Source organism: Arvicola amphibius, chromosome 4, assembly GCF_903992535.2.
Source record: "Arvicola amphibius chromosome 4, mArvAmp1.2, whole genome shotgun sequence".
Classification (NCBI taxonomy): domain Eukaryota; kingdom Metazoa; phylum Chordata; class Mammalia; order Rodentia; family Cricetidae; genus Arvicola; species Arvicola amphibius.
Window position 1 is genome coordinate 16,377,767 of NC_052050.1, and position 23,210 is coordinate 16,400,976.

General features: G+C 41.0%; 1 protein-coding gene across 1 annotated transcript in view; it reads right to left on the reverse strand.

The window, feature by feature from the left end:
* Tlk2 (tousled like kinase 2) overlaps positions 1 to 23,210 on the reverse strand; it is a 102,261-nt gene that overhangs the window by 73,315 nt on the left and 5,736 nt on the right. Inside the window, 4 exon segments of the mRNA XM_038328175.1 lie at positions 815 to 910; positions 1,634 to 1,677; positions 2,622 to 2,691; positions 3,540 to 3,611. Coding sequence (XP_038184103.1) covers positions 815 to 910; positions 1,634 to 1,677; positions 2,622 to 2,691; positions 3,540 to 3,611 — 282 coding nt within the window.

The following is a 23,210-nucleotide window of genomic DNA, read 5'->3' on the forward strand; positions in this document are numbered from 1 at the left end:
CCTCCACAACTTTATGTTTCCTTTTACCCCAACTCCTAAGATCCCTGATAAAAACACACTAGTCACATTATGGACAGTTAAGTGTCAACAAATTATCAAAAGGTGCTAGAATAAATTAATACAAAAGCCTACATTAGCTAGTTCAGCAAATACCAGCATCAACACTACTACTGATTTTTAGGTGATCTAATACTTTGCCTCAGGGCTGTGCTAACTTGACTTTACAGGAATGCTTACAGCACCCCTAGCCTCTATCCTCCTATGCTTCCCATGCCCTAGTTGTGACAACCAAAACGATTCCAGATATCGACAAAAGTCCCCTGAGGGAGCATTAACTGCCTCTGGCTGAAAACTACCAACTAATGTATAACGCTTTTAAAACCCTGAAATCTCAAAGGATGAAAACAAACCTATCTCACATACATCACAGCATCAGGTTTTCTACCACATGAGTGAGTAAGCCTAGAAGATCTGAATATAAGAATCTGATTAAATTTTTTAAAGGAAGAAAAGAAATTCAAATTCAGCAATGGTTTAGAACCCAATGTTTGGCTTGAAATGACTTCCTTGACAGACTAGTGAACTAGACAGGCTTAAAGGCAATTTAAGAATCAAAGAATAGATTAGCTCTTATACAGAATTGACTTACTAATAAAAGACGTGAATCTAGTAAGTGGTTTATAGGTAATAGTATGAAGTTTACTCCCTCATGCTTCATTCCCCATGGGTAATTAATGGAAGACAGACGGCTGCAGTGTTCCTGGGCTGCTGGTCCCTATATAACAGTGCCAAATTTCTCCAGGTGAGTGCTTACCGGTAAGGGATTGGATAAGGAATGTTGCGGTGAGGATCGTGCAACTGGTGGAACACTTCTGCCAGGGCTGGTTCCTGGCCCGCTTCCCCCAGCAAACTGGCCAACAGGGAAAAATGGATATGAATAATTCAAAACAGTACCATGCTTCAGAAGGAGAGTAAAAGATTAATATACAAACAGATTTTAATTATACATGGCCCCTTTAAGTCAATACATCTCATTCTAGAGAGAAAATGCCATGTAAGCCAAATCTATCTTTTCAATGAGGTTTTTGAGAAAGAGCTCCCAAAGAAATGTAACAAGATATACAGAAAACATGGGTAGAAAGCTGAAAGTAAGCATGGTTTTGGACAGATATGAGAGAAGAATGCCTTTATTTTTTTCTTGATCTCAAAATACATGAAGCAGAAATAGAGTAGTGCAGAGGATGTTAGTCATCTTTAGTAACCACTTAACAATGAGTTGCTGAGCTCATGACATATGCCACTAGGCTAAGGGAAAGGACCAAAGGATATTCACGCCATTATACCTTAGTCACTAAGACACAAATCCTAATCTGGCCAAGAGAAAGTGCACTTCATATATGAATTCTTCTATCATCACAGACAAGACACATGATACAAAGTGTACACCTAGCAAATCAGCAGCAGTTTCTTCATATTACGAGATGGGCAGCATTAGTTTGATGAAGATGGAAACAGAAAGGGCAAGATCACAGTAAAGGCAAATACTGCTCTCTAAAGCCTTAAATGAACAAGAGGATTATTAAGTTGTTTAAAGTCACTGGAGGTTGTTTATTTACCCCAAAATTTAACTTACCTCAAAGTAATCACTAATTTTATGTCCCCTAGGAGTGCCTTTCCCTGAAAATGAAACCACAGTTAAGTACAGTTTTTCCAATGCACACGTAAGCCATCATCACTGAAATGCGTTAAGTAGTAAAAGCTCAGTAACTGACCACAGTGCTGTCAACTCCAGAATCAGATTTACTTTTACTTTTAACAAACATATAAAACCTGTACGCTAAGGTTACTCTACCTCCTCCTCCATATACAAAGTAACTGAATGTGCACAGATGGGAAGAATTTTTCAGCTTGTTTTAAATGCAATAAACTTTCTTTTATACATATTTATCCATAACAAAATCAGGAAACAAAATTCTTCTATAATCCACATCCCAATTTAAGAGAACAAAATTCAAAACAAATTCATTAGAACTATAGAGCTGATCCCACTTCACATAATTGTATCACTTTGGGAGACTTCCCTTACACAAGACAGAATGACTTACCTATACATTTTTAAAAGGGAAGAAAAAGATCGGGAATCCCAGTCCTTAGACAAGACAGGGAAAATCTAACACTTTCCTTAATTATATATTTGATGATAGAACTATCACTGCTACAAATTTCATCCCAGTGGGCTCCAATGGAAGAGCAGTCCTGCAGATGAAACCATTTCTAGCTGCTGCTACTACTACAAGTACTACTACTTCTACTACTACAACTAACAAATTTCATAGTTAAACTCCAATGCACCCTCTTTCCCACATAATTCTTGTCTGGTCTGAGGAAAAACCTGTGGTGAGAAAAACCACTCAAGTACATAGGGAAAACAAAAGTCCCCAAAGACTTGATTCTGTTTTGTTAGGTATGTATCAAAAAGCAAGTCTGCAATAGCCAGATACTCCCTAAGATATATAAACCTCTGTTGTCAGGGATCCCTCTATAAACACTAATTACTTGCTGGGAGTTAGACAATTCCAAGTGCACAAGAACCCTGTGTTTCAGTGTGAAATGATTACTACCTTGGCTAGTTTCATATGGTTCAGCTTTTCTTTTCCGATTTCGCTGGTCATTCTGCTTTTTCTCAGGAGTCTGAAATACCATATATATCACAATTAGAATGTTGGCAAATTTTCACATTAGGATAACAGAGTATATACAAAATATCAAAGATACAAAAGAGATATGACTGGCACAGACAAAACTTTAAGCAGTGTACTGCTCTTGGAACAGAGAAACAGACAAAATATAGGGCCTTTAGTCAAACCTAAATGACTCTTTAAAAATTATTTAAATTATCAGCTTTTCAATGTACTCAATAATAATTTAAAATTGTCACAAAATTTAAATAAGATATTTTGGCAGTACCATGGCCCATGCTTGTGATCCCACAAGCAGGAACAGTGGCAAGGCCTCAAATTCAAGGCCTGTGTGAATATACAAAAGACCCATCTCAAACTGGGCAGTTTGATCTTTTAATCACAGGGCTCGGGAGGTAGAGGCAGGCAGATCTCTGTGAGTTTGAAGCCAGCCTGGTCTAGAGCTGGTTCCAGGACAGGCTCCAAAGCTACAGTGAAAAAACAAAAAAACAAAAAAACAAAAAATAAAACAAACAAACAAAAAGACCTGTCTCAAATTAACAACAAAAAAAGAATTTTTAAAGGACACATGTCAACCCATAGAACTACAAATCTCTCACCTTTATTGAAAAACTAAACCCTCCTAACCAACTCCCGCCCCCCCAAAAAAACTAGAAGTAAAATGGACAAAGACAAGACCTAGGTATGGTTATGATAATAAACCTGCGACAAGGCCGCGTCAAAGCTGCACAAGACGAGAGCACACAACTCCACCAACATGCCTGGATTTCTATGTGCTAACCTGAGTCCACACAATAGGTATAAACACGAGAACAGCGTTGTTTAGGTACAGCTCCTTACCTCTACTTCTTTATCACTCAAGGACCCCACGCTGCATAAACTCTGGTTGGAAGACTCACTGTTGAGTGGCCCCTGGAATGAAAATGATTTTTAAATAGAAGTTTTCATTTAAGATGGCAGCAAAAGTATGCTGAGGCCTGTTGATTATAATGTCTAAGTCAGATTAGGAGTAAAGAGGCAGCTTTACAACCCCTCCAAGCCAAGATGAAAGGTACTCAACTACAGCACTGTGTCCTCCATGTTCGAACTCTCTACTTACTGATAACTTCATGTGCCTCATACATGTACAGGTCTTCCCTTAAAGAGCATGCTCATGTGTTCTGAAGTCATTCTTTAAGAACAATGAATACTTAATTGACTTCCCAGGAGAGGTCTGAACCTCTCTGAGGAGCAGATGGGGAATGGGATAAGGAAAAGAGAGAGGAGTGGGAGGGAGAAGTGGGAGGGGAACTGGGATTGGAAAGAAAGAAAAAGGAAGAAAGGAAGGAAGGAAGGAAGGAAGATTGATTAACAAATGTTGGGCGGTGGTGGTACATGCCTTTAATCCCAGCACTCAGAGAGGCAGAAGCAGGCAGATCTTTTTGAATTTGAGGCCAGCCTGGTCTACAGAGTAAGTTCCAGAACAGCTGGAGATACACAGAGAAACCTTGTCTTGAAAAACCAAAAAAAGAAAAAAATAAACCCTGAAAACTACAAGCAAGTATTCAAAGACATTTAATGGTGTGGGAGAATGGTCTGTATTCTGTCAATTATATTTTAAATAAATGCTAATTGGCCAGTAGCCAGGAAGGAAGTATAGGCAGGACAACCAGACAGGAAGTAGAGATGGGTCAAGGAGAACAAGAGTATTCTGGGAAGAAAGAAGCTCTTTCTGCAGTTGTGAGCCCACCACAGAAGAAGCAAGATGTGACTGCCTCGCTGAAAAAGGTACCGAGCCATGTGGCTAACATATACTAGAATAATGGGCTAATATAAGTTATAAGAGTTAATAAGAAGCCTGAGCTAATGAGGCAATCAGTTTATAACTAATGTAGACCTCTGTGTGATTTCTCTGGGACTTAATAATGATTGCGGGAACTGGGCAGGACATAAAACCTCAGTCAACAATTTAAAATATAAATAAGTGCTAGGTGTGGTATTGCACACCTTTAATCCCAGCACTTGAAAGGCAGAGACAGGCAGCCTTGTCTATGTAGAGAGTTCCAGGCCAACCAGGCTAGAAGAGAGTGAGACTCTGTCTCAAAACAAACAAACAAATAGATGGGTGATGGCTGTGCACATGCCCTGGATTCTAGCAACCGGAGGCAGAGGCAGGCAAGTCCCTGTGAGTTTGATGCCAGCCTGATCTACAGAGTGAGTTCCAGGACTGTCAGGGCTATTACATAGTAACCTTGTCTTGAAAAACAAAAACAAGGGTCTGGAGAGATGGTTCAGCAGTTAATAGCACTGGTTGCTCTTCCATAAGTCCTGAGTTCAATTTCCAGCAACCACATGGGGGCTCACAACCATCTGGTGTCCTCTTCGGGCCTGCAGGCACACATGCAGGCAGAACGCTGTATACAAAATAAATAAATCTTTAAAAAAATTATTAAAAAAAGAAAAAGAAACTTCTCTCTGCCCCCCCCCCATACGATTTTGGGTTAGAAGACTTAATATTGCTATGATGTTAATATCTACCTCTAACTGATTCACCAATTTTGAGCCCCTCCTACCTAATATTCTACTAACTTCCTTATATTAACAATCTGAGGACAGCAAGATGGCTCAGTGAGTAAAATCCTTTGCTGCACAAGCCCGACAACCTAAGTTCAATGCCCAGAGTGCAGGACAGAAGGAGGAAATGAGTCCTAGAGGTTGTCTTCTTGAATCCCATACACATGCATGTCCGTACTCATCACGCTCACGTTCTCACACAGAGATGATTAAGTTGATTCTAAAATGTGTATGGAGGGCTTAGCAGTAAAGGTTGAAGCCCTACATTCAACTTCCAGAACTTGATGTAAATGAGACAATACACACGTTTCACATGAGATCACAAGGGGCCAGACTAGACAAAACAATCTGTGAAGGAACACAGCAAGAGGGACCACATTCCCTGACACCAAGACTTTCCACAAAGCAATGGTAGCAACACGATAGCACCAGTCAGTGTGAGCAGATCAGTGGGTGGAGCTGACGACTCTAGGGAAACAACTGTAACTGTAATCAAATCATTTTTAGAAAGGTATTCGAACCATTCAATGAAGAAAGTCTTTTTCAGCTAACAGTGTCAGGAAGTTGGCTAGGTGAGGGCCGACCAGTAGAACTGGGTCCTGCATGTCACATGTAAAAGCACTCATGTTAGGCAAGTGCTTTAAAACTGAACCACACCCCCACCATGATGTACATTTAATATAACTATTGCAAATTCAATTTCCCCCAAGACTGCAATAAAATCCTATCTACTTCATCACCAACTATTCCTCATTTTCTAAAGGAAATGGTAAAGCCAGGTGCAGTGACTCCTGCAATCTCAATCTCAAGAAGCAGCCACAGAAGGGCAATGAGTACAAGATGAGCTTGGATTACAATGACTTATAACTAATCTAGGCTTGACTGCACAGCAAGATCTTCAAGGTAGGTGGGGACAGATAGGTAAACAAAAGACAGAAGGGAAGGAAGAAAGGAAGTGTTGTGGTCTGAATAAGAAGCAAAGCTGCAGGACCTCCATGACACAGGACAACAGGATAGCTGAGAGGAGTCCCAGTGAGGCCTGAAACCAGATCAATGACTCACTACAATACACACTTGCAAGTAAAGACGTATGAACTAAAGGGTGTACTGTGTGACTCACTGTGTCACAGTATAGCTTCTAAGACAAGATTTTGTCCTGTTTTAGAGGGGAGTTACAACGGCAGAAGGCAGATATGGAAGGATGGGGAGATGAGTGGGATTGGGATGCAGGATGTGAAAATTCATAAAGAATCAATAAAATGTTAAAGAAATAAAAAGAATCACCCCCCCCCCACACACACACACATACTGACTCATTATTTGACTGCTTAGTCACCAGGGAGTGGTACTATTTGAAAGGATTAAAAGGATTGGGAGGTGTGGTCTTGTTGGAGGAAGTGTGTCATTGGGGGTGGGCTTTTAAAAGCTTATGCCAAGCCCAGTACCTCACTCTCTGCTTGCTGATCAAGATGCAACTCTTACCTGCTGCTGTTCCAGCACCATTCTCCCCACCATCATGATAATGGACAGACCCTCTAAACTGTAAGCAAGCCCAACTAAATGCTTTCTTATAGAGTTCATGTGGTTATGGTGTCTCTTCCCAGCAACAGAACACTGACTATGATTAGGGGAAGTGCGGGGGAGGAAAGGGGGGACCGGTACTGGGACACGACAGGACACAACAACGGCAAAAGTGGTGAATAACAGATGAGAGGACTAAAAATTTGTTTTCAGCAATTACAATGAAAATACTATAGATAGGGGGCTAGAGAGATAGCTCAGAGGGTAGGGCACTAGCTGCTCTTCTAGAGGTCCCGAGTTCAATTCCCAGCAACCACATGGTGGCTCACAACCATCTGTAATGTAATGAGACCTGGTGCCTTCCTTGCCAGCAGTACATTATTATGCTTAATAAATAAATCTTTTAAAAAAAGAAAATACTATAGATATATAGTGGCAGACACTGTACTGTTTGAAATAACATTGAAGAGGGACAAGACGACTTAATGTCCCTTAGGCCTGTGTACATAACCAAAAGTTTAACAAGATTAAGAATTAGTTAATCCTCTTCTCAAGTACATCATCTCATATTATTATAAAGCCACCAGATTAGATTTAATTAACAAGAACCACTGAGATACACCTCCTGTCCTAAAGCAGCTTACTGTCTAGTAAAAACTAACCAAAGGCTTATAGGCAAAACATGTACTAAGTTTTAAAAGTGTCTCTGACGTTAAAACAAACAGTAACAAAAAGGAAAACTGAACTAGATTAAAGGACTCTAAAGGCAAGCTAAGTTTCAATGCATGGACTTTGTTTTGACCTTGTACATTTGCTTAGGCTACACAAAACCCAGAGTTTAGTCCCCTGTACTGTCTCACCTCCACAAAAGCAAAATTAAAGTTATAAATGACATTATTAGGGTTAGAGAGATGGCTCAGCAGTTACAAGCCCTTGCTGTTCTTATAGAGGACCCAGCTCTATACTAGGTGGCTCACAATCTCCTGTAACTTCAGTGTCAGGGAATCTGATGCCCTCTTCTGCCCTCTGCAGACACTGCAGAGTGCACAGACATACATGCAGGCAAAGACACATAAAATAGAAATGAAGGGGAAAACAAGCAACATTATTGAGGACCAGTGAGATAGCCTGATGGGTTAAGGGACCTGTTGTGCAGGCACAGTGATCTGACTTGGATCCCCCAAATCCACATGTAATATAGAAAAAGCTGACTCCAGAGTTGTCCCCTGACCTATACACAAACTACATATGGACTGTATACAAAGAGATTGCCAGTAAACTTTGTGATGGAAAGAACAGAAAATGAGCATGAATGTTCAATGATACCTAAAGATGAATGCTCTGGAAGCTATCCATCCTGGAATATTACTTAGGTATAGTACACCCTCCTATTAAAAGTGTATTCCTGCCAATGAAGAAATGGCTTCATGATTAAGAGTACTTGTTATTCTTGCAGAGGACCCAACTTCGATTCCCAGTGCCCACATGGTATTTCACAGCTATCCATAAACCCAATCTGGGGAATCCAATAGACACACATCAGGTGCTTACACTGAAACCTGGACTTTGTGCATATTAGGCAAGCATTCTACCAACTGAGCTACAACCCCTAGTGTTTAGTCTACAAAATAAAAAAGTGGGGGGAGCATTGTGGGAATTCTCTCAGCCAATAGCTTTTTGGGTACAGGCTAATTAGGATGTGGTCTGAGATACTATGTATGGATTGTTAAGTGCAAATGGGATGTGTGCTCTCTAATCTTGGGTGATGGTCAGAGTTCTGTTCACACCTTCCAGCACGCACAGAGCTTTACCCTTATTGTGAATTTTTCCCCAAATAAATATTTATTATCCTTTATTCTGGGGTCTCATGTACTTCCTTCATTACACCTAAATTTTGGCACCCAACGTGGCCAGAACCCAAACTTAACCACCTGGTCCCTCAACAATTAGACCTCATATGCCATTGAGCCAATAAATACCACCCAAAGATCAGCTTTGGACTACCAACTGCTCAAGATGATTCCAACTTGGCTAGCTGAGATGGTCCACCTTCTTACAAACTCCAGCCAAAACTTTAAATAAGAACTTCAGAAAAACACAACCTATTACTCAGAGACTGTCTACAATTGTTACAGACAGTACTCTTTTTAGAACTATTAGTTATAGACAATTTACATTGGTATAGATTCTTATATACTGATACACATGTAAAATTATCTTTTAGTACTTTCTAAGATAATTCGCATATCAATACAAATTCAAATTATATGTTACACTGAGTATGCTCCTATTTCTGTTTACAATATTTGTATACAAATGAAAAGTTATTTCGTCAAGTTGTATGTATGTATGTTTCTACCACTGCTTAGGATATTTGTATATTAATGCAATTTTAGGATATTTTTATCATATTACATTATACATTTCTACCTCTGATCAAAATATTTATATGTATTGTTACAATTAGAGGTCATTGTCCTCATTGCTGTACATCTGTTTAAAGACTTTATTTTTTATAATGTAAAGCTTTAGTCTTTAGGTTATATAGGCATTAAAAATTATGGGTTAATAGTCACATATTTGTCATATTTTTCATTGTTAGTCAGGTTCTCTATGTAATGAGATGTACTCCACATACATAGGTAATCTTCAAGCACTTCAAAGAACTGTAGAATATGGCATTTAAATAACTTAGGATCCTGTTGACATGAGACACGATTACTCCTGACAGCACCAATCTATTCCAGAGAGAATGTTAGGCACCAAAGGCACTCCACTTGGAGCTTGTCTTCTTGGCAAAACTGGCTTTTCAGCAAAGAACTGCCTTTGTCTCAACTACTGATAATATGCTTGCTGTCCAGACTAGACAAGCAGGATACAAGCAAAAACAACTGCCATGGAGCTGGAGAGATGGCTCAGAGGTTAAGAGCATTGCCTGCTCTTCCAAAGGTCCTGAGTTCAATTCCCAGCAACCACATGGTGGCTCACAACAATCTGTAATGGGGTCTGGTGCCCTCTTCTGGCATACAGGCATACACACAGACAGAATGTTGTATACATAATAAATAAATTAATATTAAAAAAAAACCTGCCAAACCTTGCCAAGGCAGAGTAGGACAATCTTGCAAATTTTCCTGCTTCTGAAAATGGCCAGATACTCTAGGCCTTAGCCAAAGTTGGTTGCCCCAACATTGCAAAAGAGACTCTGGGTGATTGTTCAGGCAGCTAGCTATCTGTCATTTCTTGCACCTTTTGGAAGTCACTTGCTTGTACTTCCTGCTTACTCAGGTAATATTAGTTTCCTTCTCAGGTCTTTGATGGGGTTAAAGACTAGTTGGTCATGTCTACTTTCCTCTCATAACTCAGCCAAGACATTTTTAGTATAAGACTTAGACTTCTTAGGATAAAATAAATATTAAAATAATTTCTGTTATCTACTAATTATCTTAGACTGGAAATTTAGCATCTGTTTCTTACCTGATGTTGTTCATGTTGGTTGTAGTTCTATTTGTGTATGTTTTTGCCCTTTCTCCCAGACAAAAGTTTTTCTTACTGTATATAGTTTTATATTATGTTTAGAACCCTCTTACTTAGACAAAAGGGAGAAGTGTTGTGGGAATTCTTTCAACCAATAGTCTTTTGGATACCAGCCACTTAGGGTGTGATCTGAGGTACTACATCTGGACTGATAAGCATAGATGGGAAGTGTCTCACTCTCTCTCTTGGGTGATGGTCGGAGTTCTGTTCACACCTTCCAGCACCCACAGTGAGCTTTTCCCCAAATAATATGTTATCCTTTATTCCAGGCTCTCATGAACTTCTTTAATTACGTCTATGGGGTGGGGTGTACCTGAAGAGATGTCTCAGCTGCTCTTAGAGAGATTCTGAGTTCAGATCCCAGCAATTACATGGCTGACCACAACTATAATGGGAGCTGATGCCCTCTTTTGGTGTGCAGGCACACATCCAGAGAGCACTCATATACATAAAATGCATAAATAAACGTGTGTGAGAGGGAGAAAGAGAGAGACAGAGAGCAAGAACAAACTGGAACACACTAGGTCTAGTGGTACATGCCTTTAATTCCATCACTTAGAAGGTAGAAACAGGCAGATCTTTGTGAGTTTGCGACCAGCCTGGTCTACATAGTGAGACCCTGTCTCAAAAGCAAACAATGTTAATGTACTTAAAACTACTACGATATGCTAGGTGTGGTGATGAACATCTGAAATCGCAGCACTTAGGTGGCTGAAGAATTAGGACTACCATTCACTCAAGGCTAACTTGGCCTATTTGTGAGTTTCTAAGCAAACTGCACTAAATAACAAAACCCTACTTCAGAGAACCAAGAAACAAAATAAACAAATAAAACCAAAGCACAGAATTTTATACTATGTGTGTTTTAACTACAATGCTTCTAGAATTACACAGCTGGGCAAGGAGATGGCTCAGTAAGTAAAGGCACTTGCAGTGCAAGTCTGGTAAGCAGAGTGGATCCGATGTAAAGGAAGGAGAAAACTAATTCCAAAACTGCCCTCTGACCTCTACATATGTGCTGTGACACACATAACCATATGCACTAATGGGTACACACAATTTTTTTTTCAAACTTTTACTTAAGATCTTAAAAGTAGGGCTGGAAAGTTGGCTTTGCTCTTCAAAGGTCCTGAATCAGCAACCACATGGTGGCTCACAACCATCTGTAATGAGATCTGGTGCCCTCTTCTGGCCTGCAGGCATACATGCAGACAGAATAACGTACACATAATAAATAAATAAATCTTAAAAAAAAAAAACAACAAACTTAAAAGTATAGCCAGGAAGTGGTGGCACATGCCCTTAATCTGAGCACTCAGGAGACAGAAGTAGGCAGATCTCTGTGAGTTCAAGGCCAGCCAGGTCTACAAAGCAAGTTCCAGGACAGTTAGGAAGTTAGGGTTTGAGACAGAGAAACCTTGTCAAGAAGAAAAAGAAGAAGGGGAGGAGGAGGAGCTGCTTACAACCAACCACCTGTGACTCTAATGCCCTCTCTGCCCTCTACAGGCACCCACAAGCTTGCATCATACGTTCACATGGGCACAAATACACACTAGTAAAAGCTCAAAAAAATATAAAGTTATTGGATAGGGCAATAGTAGACTATATGAGGCCTGACTCTGAGTCTTAGCATAGCAACAAGCCATCATTCATTCATTTACTGTAATAACACTAACAATCAACATTCATGCAGCATTTGCATAAACACAACATTCCACTTTTAGCTCTTTATTTAATTTGCACAGTTGATAAAAAACAAACCCATATTAAGGCAACCATTTGATTTCTGACAAAAGCGCAAAGCAATTCAACAGACTAATTATAGAAATTGAGAATAAAAGTCTTGCAGTAAACAGTCCTTAAATATTTAGATATCCAAAAGCAAGAGTTAGCCTTAATTTAAACCTCACATGGTATTTTAAACATTAACTCCAACACAATCACTGAAGACAGAAAACAGCTGAGTGGGTCAGGGCTTGGCTCTGAAGGAGAGGTATAGTTATGACTACAAAGAGGTGGCAGGAAGCTGTGGTCACCACAGTGCTGCATTTTGATTTGCATGGTCACAAATGCTACTAAAACAAAGTAACTGTTTAGAAGCATGCCAACATGCCTTTGTAAGTATACATGTGCGCACACAAATGACACCTGAGTAATCTATACTCTGAAACAATTCTGCTGACTGTGCTGGAGGTCCCCTGTAAAAGCAGTAAGCACTCTACCGGCTGAGCCAGCTCTCCAGTCCTGTCAGGTCTTTTTATGACAGCATCTAATTATTACATTCATATATAAAGGAGTCCTCCTGGTACAAACTCTTAAAACACAGAATTTATTATTTTATTATTATCATTACTATGATTATAGAGAGTTTCATTATGTTAGCCTAGGCCTAGACTTAAATTCTAGACCGTCCTGCCTCAGCCTGGGCTGGGGTCACGAGACATTCAACACCATACCCAGAAATTGGTTCCAGCACTCACTGCAGGTGGCTCACTACCGCTTGCTAACTCCAGCTCCAGGAGATGTGTAACCCTTCTCCTTGCTTCCAAGGGACCCTGCATTCACATGCACATACCAACACATAAGACATACACATAGGGGCTGGAGAGATGGCTCAGTGGTTAAGAGACCTGGCTGCTCTTCCAGAGGTCCTGAGTTCAATTCCCAGCAACCACATGGTGGCTCACAGCCATCTGTAATGAGATCTGGCGCCCTCCTCTGGTGTGCGGGCATACATGGAGGCAGAATGTTGTATACATAATAAATAAATAAAATCTTAAAAAAAAAGAAATACACATAGGTAAAAATAAAAATCTTTTCTCCACTGTGTTTATTTTGTGCATTATTTGTAGGTGTGGGCATATGTGTAAGACTGAACACAGATGAAGGTCGGAGGACAACTTGTCCCACCATGTGAGTGAGACCCAGGCTTGGTCTCAAGGGGCCATGCTTTGTGTTTTGAGATAGGGTCTGGCTATAAATAGGGTTATTATGCATACTTGGTTTCTGTTTCATTTATACCAACTACTTTATCTTTTGCTTTTCTCTTTCTTTTTTTAAATTGAGACAACATTTCACAATACAATCCTAGCTGGCCTGGAATTCACTATGTAGACCAGGTTGGCCTCTGCCTCCTGAGTGTGTCACCATGCCCAACTCTATAATGTCTCTGTTTAGACTGTTCTATCCCTAGCTCTGGGCAAAGTCTTGGATCAGTGATTTTAGACCTTTTTTTGAAACTGTGAAATGCCCTCTATAGCACTGTGAGCCACAAATTCTGATATAATATCCTTTTGTTTTCATTCAGTTCTATTCCCTTTGGCCCAACAGTTATTTGCAATATGTTATTTTATTCCAAATACTGGGCGGTGGTGGCGCACACCTTTAATCCCAGCATTGGGGAGGCAGAGGCAGGCGGATCTCTGTGAGTTCAAGCCCAGCCTGGTCTATAGAGCGAGTTCCAGAACAGGCTCCAAAGTTATACAGAGAAACCTTGTCTCAAAACACAAAAACAAAACAAAACAAACACAACAACAAAAAGAGTAGTTGCTACATTAAGTACTGTTTGTTATATTTTCTGCTTAAGTAAAAGCAACATAAAACAAATTTATATCTAAATTTAAGTATATTTCTAAAAATGTGGGTTTCCATTAAAAAACCTGCAACTGGAGCTGTATGGTCTAGTCTGGCAATCTTTTGTTTGTTTGTTTGTTTGTTTTTAAACAGGGTCTTACTATGCGGCCTAGGCTGGCCTTAGAACTCACAATCCTATCTCAGCCTATCATATGCTACAAACACGGGGGAATTCCACCACTCCTGACACTTTCTTCTTAAGACAGGGTATCAGGAAGCCCAGAATGGTCTTGAACTCCCTACATAGCTGAGGATGACTTTACACTTGTGAGTCACCGGCCACGACGCCCAGTCTCTGTGGTGCTGGGCCTCTAGGCACTTCCCGCATCACAGGCAGTGCTCTACCACACGAGCAAAGCTCCAGTCCCTACTGGCACTGTCTTTTCATTCCACCATTTAAATTTTATTCTATGTATATGAGCGTTTCACTTGCATGAATGTCCACGCACCATGTGCGTACCCAGTGCCCAGGAAGCCAGGGGAGAACATTGGATCCCCTGGAGTTGGAGTTACAAACTGTTAAGTGCCAGGAATGAAACAGAGGTCCTCTACAAGAACAGCAAGTGCTCTTAACCACCAAGCTATCTCTCCAGCTCCCTGGCACCGTCTCATTAAACATGTAATATAACGATTTCCTCTAGGCTTGCCATGACCTCTGCTGTCACAAAACAGAAATATGGCAATACCTGCATCTTAACAGGAACCTGACAGAATCAAAGAGGAGTCAGGATGTCAATCCCAAGGACTGTCATCTTCCTTAACAGTGGCATGAGCCGGGCGGTGGTGGCGCACGCCTTTAATCCCAGCACTCGGGAGGCAGAGGCAGGCGGATCTCTGTGAGTTCGAGACCAGCCTGGTCTACAAGAACTAGTTCCAGGACAGGCTCCAAAGCCACAGAGAAACCCTGTCTCGAAAAACCAAAAAAAAAAAAAAAAAAAAAAAAAAACAGTGGCATGAGGTGACATGGTCTACCATGAGTGCAAGTATGTCCTGAAAATGGCCTAAGGACTAGAAAAAATACTGCACCTCTGAAATTGTAAGGAAGCTGTGGCAGTACTTGTGTGGCCCATACTATTAGTGATCACATACACAACTGAGGCTGAGCTGTCTGCCTAGAGCAGCAATTCTCAACCCATGGCAAACCTGTATCTCCAAAAATATTTACATTAAAATTCTTAACAACAGCACAATTACAGCTATGAAGTAGCAATGAAAATAATTTTAGGGCTAAGGGAGTCACCACAACATGAGGAACTGTATTAAAGAATCGTAGCATTAAGGTTGAAAGCCACTGAGCTAAGCCAGGCATGGTGGTGCACACCTTTAGTCCCAGCACTCAGGAAGCAGAGGAAGACAGATCTATGTAAGTTCGAGGCCAGCCCGGTCTATAGAGCAAGTTCAAGGACAACCCGGGATACACCGAGAAGCCCTGTCTTGGAAAAAAAAAGTCACTGGGCTAAAGGAAACTTGCCTGTGTAGGGGAGGAATTACAATGAGGAACAGACACATGGCAGGCTTCTTCCGTCCTAGCCCGATTTGAAAGGAAAAGTGACTAACGGGAAGGAGGAAATTGAGGTGCTGGCTTGTCATTTCTTTATTTCTAGATTTCTAAAAGGAATGTGTATGGCTATAAGCTTGCGTGAATACCTGTGCACCATGTTCAGGAGCTCTTAAAGCTAGAGAACACGGGACCCTCTGGCACTGGAGTTAGTTCCAGGTAGATGGAAGCTTCCATGTGGGCTCCGGTTCTTCTGTAAGAACAGTAAGCACTTTTAACCAATGAGCCATCTCTCTCACCCCGGCTTGACTTTTTTTTTTTCTTTTTTTGGTTTTTCGAGACAGGGTTTCTCTGCAGCTTTTTTAGAGCCTGTCCTGGAACTAGCTCTTGTAGACCAGGCTGGCCTCGAACTCACAGAGATCCGGCTGCCTCTGCCTCCCGAGTGCTGGGATTAAAGGCGTGCGCCACCACCGCCTGGCTCCGGCTTGACTTTATTATTATTATTATTATTATTATTATTATTATTATTATTGCACAAGGGAAACGAGACAAGGAATCTGTATCCCGGTCATTCAATAGCAAAAGAGTCAAAATTTGTGTCAAAAGTAGGGGGAAATGATTTATATACAGCCAGAATTCTTAGGGAAAGTCAGATCTAGGCTTCTGAACTTCTAGAAAGTTATAAAAACCTAAACAGTTCATGGAGAGGTGAATGACAACCAGAGGCAGGTCATCTCTATGACAAATCTCCACCGCTGCTGTTGAAGTGATTAACGGAGGGGGTTAAACCATCCTAGCTGCTCCCCTAACAGAATGGCCAAGGCCAAGGCTGACTATTTCACATGATAACATAGATTTGTACCAAGCATGGTGGCACATGCCTTTAATCCAGCACTTAGAAAGCAGAGGCAGGAGGATATCTGTGAGTTAAGAGGCCAGTATGCTCTAGGCCAGCTGAGGATATATAGTGAGACCCTATCTCAAAAGAAAAAAAAGCAGATCTGTTGGTATTATACTAACGTGTGAAACACTTGGGCCTTAGTGAAAATGACACACTTAGGTCCAAGACAGACTACATAGAAAGACCCTGTCTCAAAAAAACCAAGACAAACAATAAAACAAGCAAGCAAGTATACTAGGTATGGACACACTGTGGGACACTCCTTATGCCCCTCTACTGGAAAGCTTCGTCTGCCACTGCAAACTGTAAGCAGATTTGGGGGACTGGGTGAAATGAAGCCCTACAGAAGCAGAGCTAATTCAGCCAGCCCAAGCCCTTTCAACAACCAAGTGTGCAATAGTGCCCACACCCATGCTGCTATACCGTATACCTTTGCTGACAGAACTGACACAAGCCATGGGATCCTCCTGGGACACACTTCTTGCATTTTATAGCAGTCACAGAATCTAGGAGTCAGAGAAAGGCTTTCTTCTCAGTTTGGTGTATTAACTTTGCATGTTACCAAGGTTCTCATTGCTAAGTAGCTTTTTGCTTTCTTCCTGCACACAGTCACCTTCTCTCTCTCTCTCTCTCTCTCTCTCTCTCTCTCTGAATTTATTTATTACATAAACAGTGTTCCACCTGTACATATGCCTCCAGTCCAGAAGAGGGCATCAGATTTCATCATAGATGGATGTAAGCCACCATGGGAATTGAACTCAGGTCCTCTGGAAGAGCAGCCAGTGCTCTTAACCTCTGAGCCATCTCTCCAGCCCCCTTACCTTCTATTTTTAGTTATGATTTTGCTTTCCACAGACGTAGTTACTTTCATTCAACTATAGTCTAAATTATTCAGTGGAAAAGTCCAGGAAGAAGTAATTCTTAAAGTTTTAAACTGCATGTTGTTCTAAGTAAGCTGATGAAATCTCATCCCGTGGAGTCTGTCCTACCTTGCACGTGAGCAGCTGTGTCCTCCCTCACACCGACACCTGTTACTCAGCAGTCCTCTCGGTGAGCACTGACTGCTGGCGGCACTGCAGTGCTCTGGCTTCCTCACTCATTTTACTTACTGGCTCCAAACCCAAGAGGAATGATGTCAGCCAACTGGGGTACAAGGAGAAGCTGTAAAGTGTATCCTCTAAGTGAAAAGGTGAAGTTCATAAGTTAATACAGAAAGAAGAAAAAAACTTGTACACTGAATTTGCTAAAATTTGTTATGCTGAGGTTGCCAAGATGGGTCTCCTATGAAGCTATAAAAAAGGGGGGAAAAGGTACTGGTTTTGCTCTCACACCTTAACAACAAGAACTAACAGTCACAGTGGTCAGGTAAGCTAGAAAGGGTTTCAGGTATCCACCAGGGCATTTGTCCCTGTGTGTTAAGGTGGGACTGCTGTAGACTAATTTTCTAGGATGTTATCTCTACTGTTTAACAACGGATCAAATAGACCAGTTATACAGGTGATATTCCTGCTGTGGAATATTCAAAAATTAAGAATGAATTTTGGGTCAGGTGTGGTAGCCTGTGCCTTCAAGCTATGCAGGCAGGTGGATATCTCTTAGTCTGAAGCCAAAGTTTGGTTTACGTTGAAAGCCAGCCTAGGCTACATAACAAGAAAAGAATGAATTTTGTTGTTTGTAAAATTTTAGACAGCATAGCTACTGAAGGCTCTCCTGAAGCCTGAAGCACACTGAAACCCTAGTGTGGACTACAGAAAACAAATGAAACGAACGAATCAGGCTGAGGACCTTGCTGCTGGGCCAGCCTGCTAGCCACATGTCCTGTTTAAAATTTTTTATTTTGGGAAACTTTCACGGCTAGGGATGTAACTCAATGGTTTTCACCCCCAGCACTGCAAACTGAAGAAGGACTAGAGCAGCAGTTCTCAACCTGTGAGGCACAACCCTTTGGGAGCTGAACGACTCTTTCACAGGGGGAAACTAAAACCATCGGAAAATAGATAGTTACAATATGACTCACTAGAGTAGCAAAAAAATGATTTTTTAAAAGATTTATTTATTATGTATACAATGTTCTGTCTGTATGCACACCTACACGTCAGAAGAGGGCTCCAGATCTCATTACAGATGGTTAGAAATCAACATATGGTTGCTGGGAATTAATTCAGGACCTCTGGAAGAGCAACCAGCGTTCTTAACCTCTGAGCCATCTCTCCAGCCCCCGTAATAAAATGGGGTCACCACAACATAAGGAACTGTATTAAAGGGTTGCATTAGTAAAATTGAGAACCACGGGGCTAGAGAGACAGCTCACAGGTTAAAGCACTTAAGGGTATGGACAGAGTCAAGATCCTCTAGCCCACGTAAATACAAGTGGGCATGGCAATCCTGAACTCAATTATTCTCCTGTCTCTCAGACACTGGGTTATAAAAATACTCAGAGGCTGGAGAAACAGCTTAAAGGTTTAGAGTATGCACTACTCTTACAGAGGACCCAAGTTCAGTTCCCAACACCCACGTCAGGCACGCCAACTATAACACTAGGGACACCTGCGGGCAGCTGCACTCACATACACATACATATACACATAACTTTCTTTTAATTAAAGAAAATGAACACTGGTTTTCTACAACAATGAGTGCTGTACAGCATGGGTTGAGACAGGGTCTTACTGTCTCTTCAAGGTTGTAGACTGGTCTAAATGTGGGCAAAGGTGTTACCACATCAGACTTTGATAAAGACACATATTGGAACTACTGTAAAAATCAGCAATAAGGACTGAAGAGATGGCTCAGAGGTTAAGAGCACTGACAGCTCTTCCAGAGGTCCTGAGTTCAATTCCCAGCAACTACATGTTGGCTCAAAGCCATCTATAATGAGATCTGGTGCCCTCTTCTGGCATACAAACATACATGGAAGGAATTTTGTATACATAATAAATAAATAAATCTAAAAAAAAAAATCAGCAATAAGAGCAGAAAGGATAGAAGACCTTTAAAGCAGAAAGGACATTGGGAACCACTAAAGCAAGAGTACTGTAATACCGGCATTTTTAGAATGTCTAACCAGAGCTGGGTGTGGTCCCTTCTCACTGTTCTCCTCAAGGGGAATAATGGCATCTGAGTGTCTGTGGAGCCTCTGTCAGGGGCCATTTCCCAGCTGACATCCTGAGGAAGGGGTGTTCTTACGACCTCCAGGTGCTTGGGAGGAACTCTTCAACACTTCCACCTTTGATTTTGCTAAGTGACAGGAAATCCTGCTTTGAACCTTGTGCTATAAATAATGTAAGTAGGGACTGGAGGGATGGCTCATCAGTTAAGAGCACTTGTTGCTCTTGCAGAGAGCCCAGGTTCAGTCCCTAGCACCCACATGGTGGCTCACAGGTCCAGGGGACCAGATGCCTTCTTCTGACCTGAGGGCACCAGGTATGCACACCGTTCACAACATATGCAGGAAAACACTAAAACACATTAAGCAAAATAAGTTTTATAAAAAGTAGCAAAAGAAAAAATTTTGGTAATACTAAGAATTCATAATAATTTGAACCAAAAAGATTTCCCAAACAGTGTATTGACAACTTGGTACCCATTTCAGCCATGTTCAAAGGTGGGGATTTGGAGAGTGGATCGAAAGAGCTCTGACCTCATCGACAGGGGTAGTTTTGGTTTGGTTTTTCTTTTTCCAAGATGGGGTTTCTCTGTATAGACCTGGCTATCCTGGAACCATATACGTGTGTGTGTGTGTGTGTGTGTTTGTGTGTATAAAGTCAGGTTGGCCTCAAACTCAGAGATCCACCTGCATCTGCCTCCCAAGTGCTAGGATTAAAAGTGTGCGCCACCACTACTTGGCTGTTTTATTTTTTATTTGTTTTAATGTATTACCTGTATTTATATATATGTACACACGAGGCTGTGTGTACATGTGTGGGGCGGTACACATGCGCTATGGTGGGTGTGTGGCAGTCAGACAACAAGCTGTGGGAACTGTTTCTCTTCTTCTACCATCTGAGTCTCAAGAAACAAACTCAGGCCATCATGCTCGGTGGCAAGCACCTTGACCCACTGGGTCATCTTGGATGGGGATTTTAATCACTGATGGTTTCCTGACAGGCTCTTGGAAGGTGATAGAAACATGGGGGACTTAGGCTAATAAGGTCAAGTTTCTTGTCTCTGCATCCTTTCTTGCTCTGCTTCCTGCCATCATGAGGTAAGCAGCTGTGCTCCAAGCCTTCTCTACAATGATGTTCTGTCGCACTATATAAGCCAAGAAACAACAGAGTCAAAAAATCAGACTGAAACAGTAAACAGAAATCAATATTTCCTCTCTGTCGATTTTTCACAGGTAATTCTGCTACCACAATGGAAAACAAACATAATTAAACCCAGGGCTTAGGCAAATGATAGCAAAGTACTCTACCACTGAGCTACATCCCTAACCTTAAATATACATTTTTTTCTTTCTTTGATACACGGCCCAAGTTGGTTCTGAACTTGCTATGTAGCCAAAGATGACCCTAACTTTCTGATCCTCTTGCCTCCACCTCTGGACTGCTTAGGACCTCGGGCCTGTATCACCATGTCTGGTTTATGGGGTGCTGGAGGTTAAATGTAGGGCCTCACAAACAATAGGCAAGCTCTCTACCAATTCAGCTTCATTTCAAGCTCCTTAAATGTTTATTCTTTTATCAATTTTTTGAGAAAGGCCTTTGGAGTTACAAATACATGAAGTGGGCTGGAGCGATGCTCAGGGTAACAGAGCAGTGTCTGCTCTTCCAGAGGTCCTGAGTCAAGACCCAGCAACCACATGGTGGCTCACAACCATCTATGAGATCTGGTGCCCTCTTCTGGCCTGCAGGTGCACATGCAGACAGAACAATGTATACATAATAAAATCTTTAAAAAAAAAAAACCATGAAGTGTAATCTTAATAAAACTACACCCATAATTTATCTACAATTTCCAGTTTTGATTTCTTTAAAAAGCAAAGTGAAAGCGTAAAAGATAATTGCCAAAGACCTAACGAAGATTCTCCCATATGAAAAAAAAAACTGCAGTAGGCTGGCGGTGGGAGCTAACGCACACTTTTAATCCAGAGGCAGCTGGAACTCTGTGCGTTCAAGGCCAGCCTGGTTGGTCTACATAAGAAGTTCCAGGACAGCCAGGGCTACACAGAGAAAGCCTGTCTCAAAGTATCAAAAAAGTTACAGCTGGAGAAGAAGATGAAAACAAGCAAAGTATAATGGTGTCCACGCATGAAATCGCTATAATGGAACCCATCACTTCATAAACCAACTTGTATGTATGTATATACAAATATATTTACAGATGTGTACATATCTCCTTATTGATACCTTAATTAGGCTTTCTGGGGCAGTTAACCTAGTTTGCAAAGAAATAAAAAAATCTTTGACTTTACAATCATATTTCATTGTTTATACAAATCGATATTATGCAATTACAAAGCACACTGTAATAAAGTAATCCTTAGCGAGTCTATAACTCAACTGATGGGAGCAATTCCATGTTTGACAACACAGCTTGTAAAAAGAGAATGGAGAGTATCTACTAAATCACTGAGTTAAGTACAGATCTGTTAAACAACATCTCTCTTTTAAAGATATAAATTAACCTCTATATATCTTACAAATATATACAGCAAGGGGGTCAGGAGATGGCTCAGCAGATGAAAGTACTGCCCTCAGTTTAGTTCGGGGATTCACATGGTAGAAGGAGAGAACCAATTCCCACAAGTTGTCCTCTGATCTCTACAAGTGTGAAATGGCACATGCACCAATTCTGTACACATAAATAAATGTAATGAAAAATATTTTAAGTATATTCAACCAGGTACAAGCAATAGTACAAGAAAGGTTGGAATCCACCTACCCTTCCATCTCCAGAATCAGAGACAACACACATTTAAATTGCTAACCAGGAGCAGAATAATTAATAAAAACTGTGACAAGTCTTAATTGAAAAAAGATATAGTCAGTTTTACATTATGAAAAGTGAATTATCCAGTGCTTAAAGAAAGAGATCTTGAACTAGGCATGGTAGCACACACCTTTAATCCCAGCACTCGGGAGGCAGAGGCAGGTGGATCTCTGAGTTTGAGGTCAGCCTGGTCTACAGAGTGAGTTCCAGGACAGCCAGGGCTACACAGGGAAAACCTGTCTCAACCAAAAAAGGCAGCAGTCACATGGAAAGGACGTGCCCTATAGGCTTCTTGGAGTAGGTAACACTTCTTTTCCTGATTACCAACTGACAGAAAACATCAATCTCTCAAACCAAAACTACACAATGTATACCAAACCCTAAACAAATTAATTCTGGCTTATTAACTATTATTAAATAAATCTAATAATTTTGACAAAATTAATGCATTAGAGTGCTGTGCAAGAACCCAAAAAACTGTAAAATTAAATGTCAAAATACAAACAAGAAGCACTTGAATATAAGAAAGAAATATGGCAATTTGGCCATTTTGTTTTAACCAAAATTCTATAACTCATACTGACTTTCAGGTGTAAAGGAGTGAAAGCAATATGATAGAAGATCTACAATAACCAGAAAGCTCAAATACTGCAACAATTTATAGCCTGCTTGGCCATTTGGAAACAGTCTACAATGGCACTGACTGTCGTCCTACTATGGGCATCAGGAAGTATTCAAAGTATCCTGAGCACTTAGAAGAACTCAAGAGACTGCAAAGATCCCACTAGATGGCACCATCACAGGCTATCACTCTGCTCTCTCTGGAGCAGCAAGGGCGGAAACCTTTCTTGATCTTAACAAACTGAAAGCTATGAACAACAGTGACATCCTCACTGGGAAAGCATGACCCATAACAAGTTGTGTAAAACCACGAAGA